This window comes from Oenanthe melanoleuca, unplaced genomic scaffold (assembly GCF_029582105.1).
Source record: "Oenanthe melanoleuca isolate GR-GAL-2019-014 unplaced genomic scaffold, OMel1.0 S071, whole genome shotgun sequence".
Classification (NCBI taxonomy): Eukaryota; Metazoa; Chordata; class Aves; order Passeriformes; family Muscicapidae; genus Oenanthe; species Oenanthe melanoleuca.
This window is the reverse complement of record NW_026612720.1, coordinates 25704-28688: the sequence shown is the minus strand read 5'-3', so window position 1 is coordinate 28688 and position 2985 is coordinate 25704. Positions and strand designations below refer to the sequence as shown.

Sequence of the window (2985 nt, the reverse complement as noted above, 5' to 3'; positions counted from 1 at the left end):
GGACACATGATGCAGATGGCCAAGAGAGAACAACATGGAAATGTAGAAGTTGAAAACAAGAGAAAATATTTTCTTCCTTCTTCTGACAACGTGCACTGGTCACCTGCTGATGGAGGGTGAGAGGCAGATTGTGACATCAGCAAGCGCAGGATTGTGACATCTCCCCCTCACTGCTTAAATACAGCCGTGGGCAGAGCTGGGCCCAGTCTGGATCTGGCCTGAGCTCCTACTGAGCATGACTGCAAGGTATGGAGGATCGAGCCAGGATCGAGGATCGAGGTGCTGAGTGGTGCCTGTTCTTGGCAGGTCCCAGTGCCAGTCCCAGAGCAACCAGCAGGGTTTCCCCAGCCCTGTCTGGTTGAGGCAGCCAGGCACTGTGGGTGTTTGCAGCACTGAGGGTGAGCTGTGCAGGAAAACATCCCCCCAGGGTGGCCATGGAGCTCAGGGGGCTGGGGAATGTCCTTCTCCAGCAGCCTGGCCATTCCTTCCTCCCTTCTCCTGCAGGTTGTGACACCAGCAACAGAAAGCAGCTCCTGATCCTCAGCTCTCCCCATGTGCTGCAGAGGCCAAATATGACCACAGAGATGGATGGCAACTGTGCCATCTGCCAGGACACCTGGGATGATGTGGCTTCTGCTCTGCCCTGTGGCCACCTTTTCTGCCAGGTCTGCATCCTGCAGTGGGCACAGATAAATCCTGTGTGCCCACTCTGCAGAAGAACGATAGATACTGTCAGGTTTTCTGACAACACAGACAAGTCTCTGGAGATTGTCATCCCAGCCCCCGAGCAGCTGCCAGCAGCCACGAGCCAGGCAGGGAGAGCTCCTGGTGGCCAGGATGAGAACAGCCCTCATCCCCCTGTGCTGCCCCATCCCTCTTCTCCTCAAGAGACACCACCCCGAGCTGTCGGCGGTGTCCTGCCTGAGGTCTGGGCACAACTTTTCCGCCAGCAACGGGAACTTCTGGATCCTGTGCGGACTTGGCTGCGCCAAAGGACAGAGACCGTGTGTGGGGAGCTGTGGTGGCTGGCAGAGAGCTGCATCCTGTACCTGCTCTATGTGTATGGGCCACACCAGGAGATCATGATCGAGGGTTTGCAGAGTGTCCTGGAGGAGCACACAGTGCCACTAATCCAGGACACCATCGACATCATTGTGAGACACTGCAGCTCGGGGGCCCAGAGGCTGCTGCGCTCCAGTGCTGCTGCGGATGAGAATGACAGCCCAGCAGCCAGCAGCAGATCCAGCTCCAGCTCCAGCTCCAGCTCCAGCTCCAGCTCCTCCAGCTCTCAAATGGGGACTCCAGCCAGCAGCAGCCCTGCACTCTCCATGGAGGAGGAGGAAGCCACCACAGGAGCCGCTGCCCAGCCCAGGGGGCACAGCCACCCCCCAAGTGTCACTATGTCCGCAGGGCAGGACCGGCCCCAGCAGGAGCCAGAGCAGGAGGTGATGTTGGCAGGTTCATCTGCCCAGAGCAGCAGGCCCAGATCTCCTGATCCTCAGCATCCCCCAAAGAAAAGGGCCCCTGAGCCCCAGGACTCTCCCCCCACCTGCAAGAGATTCCCCCGCCAGCAGAACTAAAGGGCCCTTGCAACCCTTTATTCAGGGAAAAAGAAATAAATTGTTATTTCCCTTACACAGTCCCTTGGCACTGCTTCCTCAGCCTTCTGGTGCCTGTGCCCTTGTGCCCCACCATGGCTGGCACCCATGTGCTGAGGGGCGCTGCCACAGGCCCAGGGCCGTGCAGGCCGCACCTTTTCCACAGGAAATCTGCTGCAGCCGAGCACCTGCAGGGCAGCAGATGCCAAAGGCAAAGTGAGCAGCGGGGGTAGCTGGTCTCGACACAGAATGATTTAGGAGTGCTCCACTCTGGATCTCTCTGCATGCTGTGGAGCAGGGATCAGAAACAGGGCCAAGGACATGTGATGCAGGTGTCTGAGGGAGAGCATCATGGAGAAGTAGAAACTGAAACTAGAAAACAGTATTTCCTTTTTTCTCCTGACAACATGTGCCTGCAGGGATGGAAGGCACACTGTGTCATCACAGTATTGAGGAGCCTGAAGTGCAGACGGTGACACCACTGAGCACTGGATTGTGACCTCACATCCCTCACTGCTTATCGTGGAGTTCCAAGGACTTGGAATGCCTTTTGTGTTGTCACTGGGGGTGCAGGCTGGTGTCAGAGAGCAGTGGACTGTGACACCACAGGGGGATGGATTGTGACATTGTGCCCCTCACTGCTTCCATTCAGACATTGGCAGGGCCACTTTGGCTCCAGCCTGAACTCCTACTGAGCGAGGCTGCAAGGCCCAGAGGATCCAGGCAGCCAAGCTCTGGTGCTGGGCACGGCCTGTTCTTGGCACATCTCGGTGCCAGTCCCGGAGCCATCAGGAGTGATATGGCCACAGAGACAGGTGGCAACTGCCCCATCTGCCAGGACTCCCAGAAGGATGGGACTTCTGCTCTGCCCACCGCCACCGCTTCTGCCTGGGCTGCATCCTGCGGTGGGCACATGGGCACACAGAAATCCCTCGTGCCCACTCTGCAGGACACCGACAGAGACCGTCAGGTTTTCTGACCACGCAGACGAGTATCTGGAGACAGCCAGAACCGCCCTGGAATAGCAGCATTCCAGGTGTCAGGAACTGAGAATCCTCCAGCTCCCCTCCCAAATTCCCACCAAAATCAGGAATTACAGCATTCTGAGCATTGGGAATTTAGAATCCTTCAGTTCCCCTCACAAATTCCCTTGGAATAATGGCATTCCAGGCATCAGAAATTTTGTATCATCCATATGACCTCCCAAATCTCTATGGAATGGAAGCATCTCAGGCATGGGGAAACTAGAATCACCTAGTCCCCCTCCCAAATTCCCATGAAATTACAGCATCCAGGACACTGGGAATTTAGAAATCGCCAGTTCCCCTTCCAAATTCCTAGGGAATACCAGAATTCTGGGCATCAGGGATTTGGAATCCTCCAGTTC

General features: G+C 56.4%; 1 protein-coding gene across 2 annotated transcripts; it reads left to right on the top strand.

The window, feature by feature from the left end:
* Window positions 1-203: 203 nt before the first annotated feature.
* On the top strand, window positions 204-2713 carry LOC130266517 (uncharacterized). 2 transcript variants are annotated; one of them, XM_056515776.1, is made up of 2 exons: window positions 204-246; window positions 505-2713. In XM_056515776.1, the coding sequence occupies exon 2, from the start codon at window positions 573-575 to the stop codon at window positions 1578-1580; it is 1008 nt and encodes a 335-aa protein (XP_056371751.1). In that variant the 5' UTR covers window positions 204-246; window positions 505-572; the 3' UTR covers window positions 1581-2713. The 2 variants fall into 2 exon arrangements, with proteins under 2 accessions (XP_056371751.1, XP_056371750.1); XM_056515775.1 differs by having other exon boundaries at window positions 204-398; window positions 505-1638.
* Window positions 2714-2985: the final 272 nt, after the last annotated feature.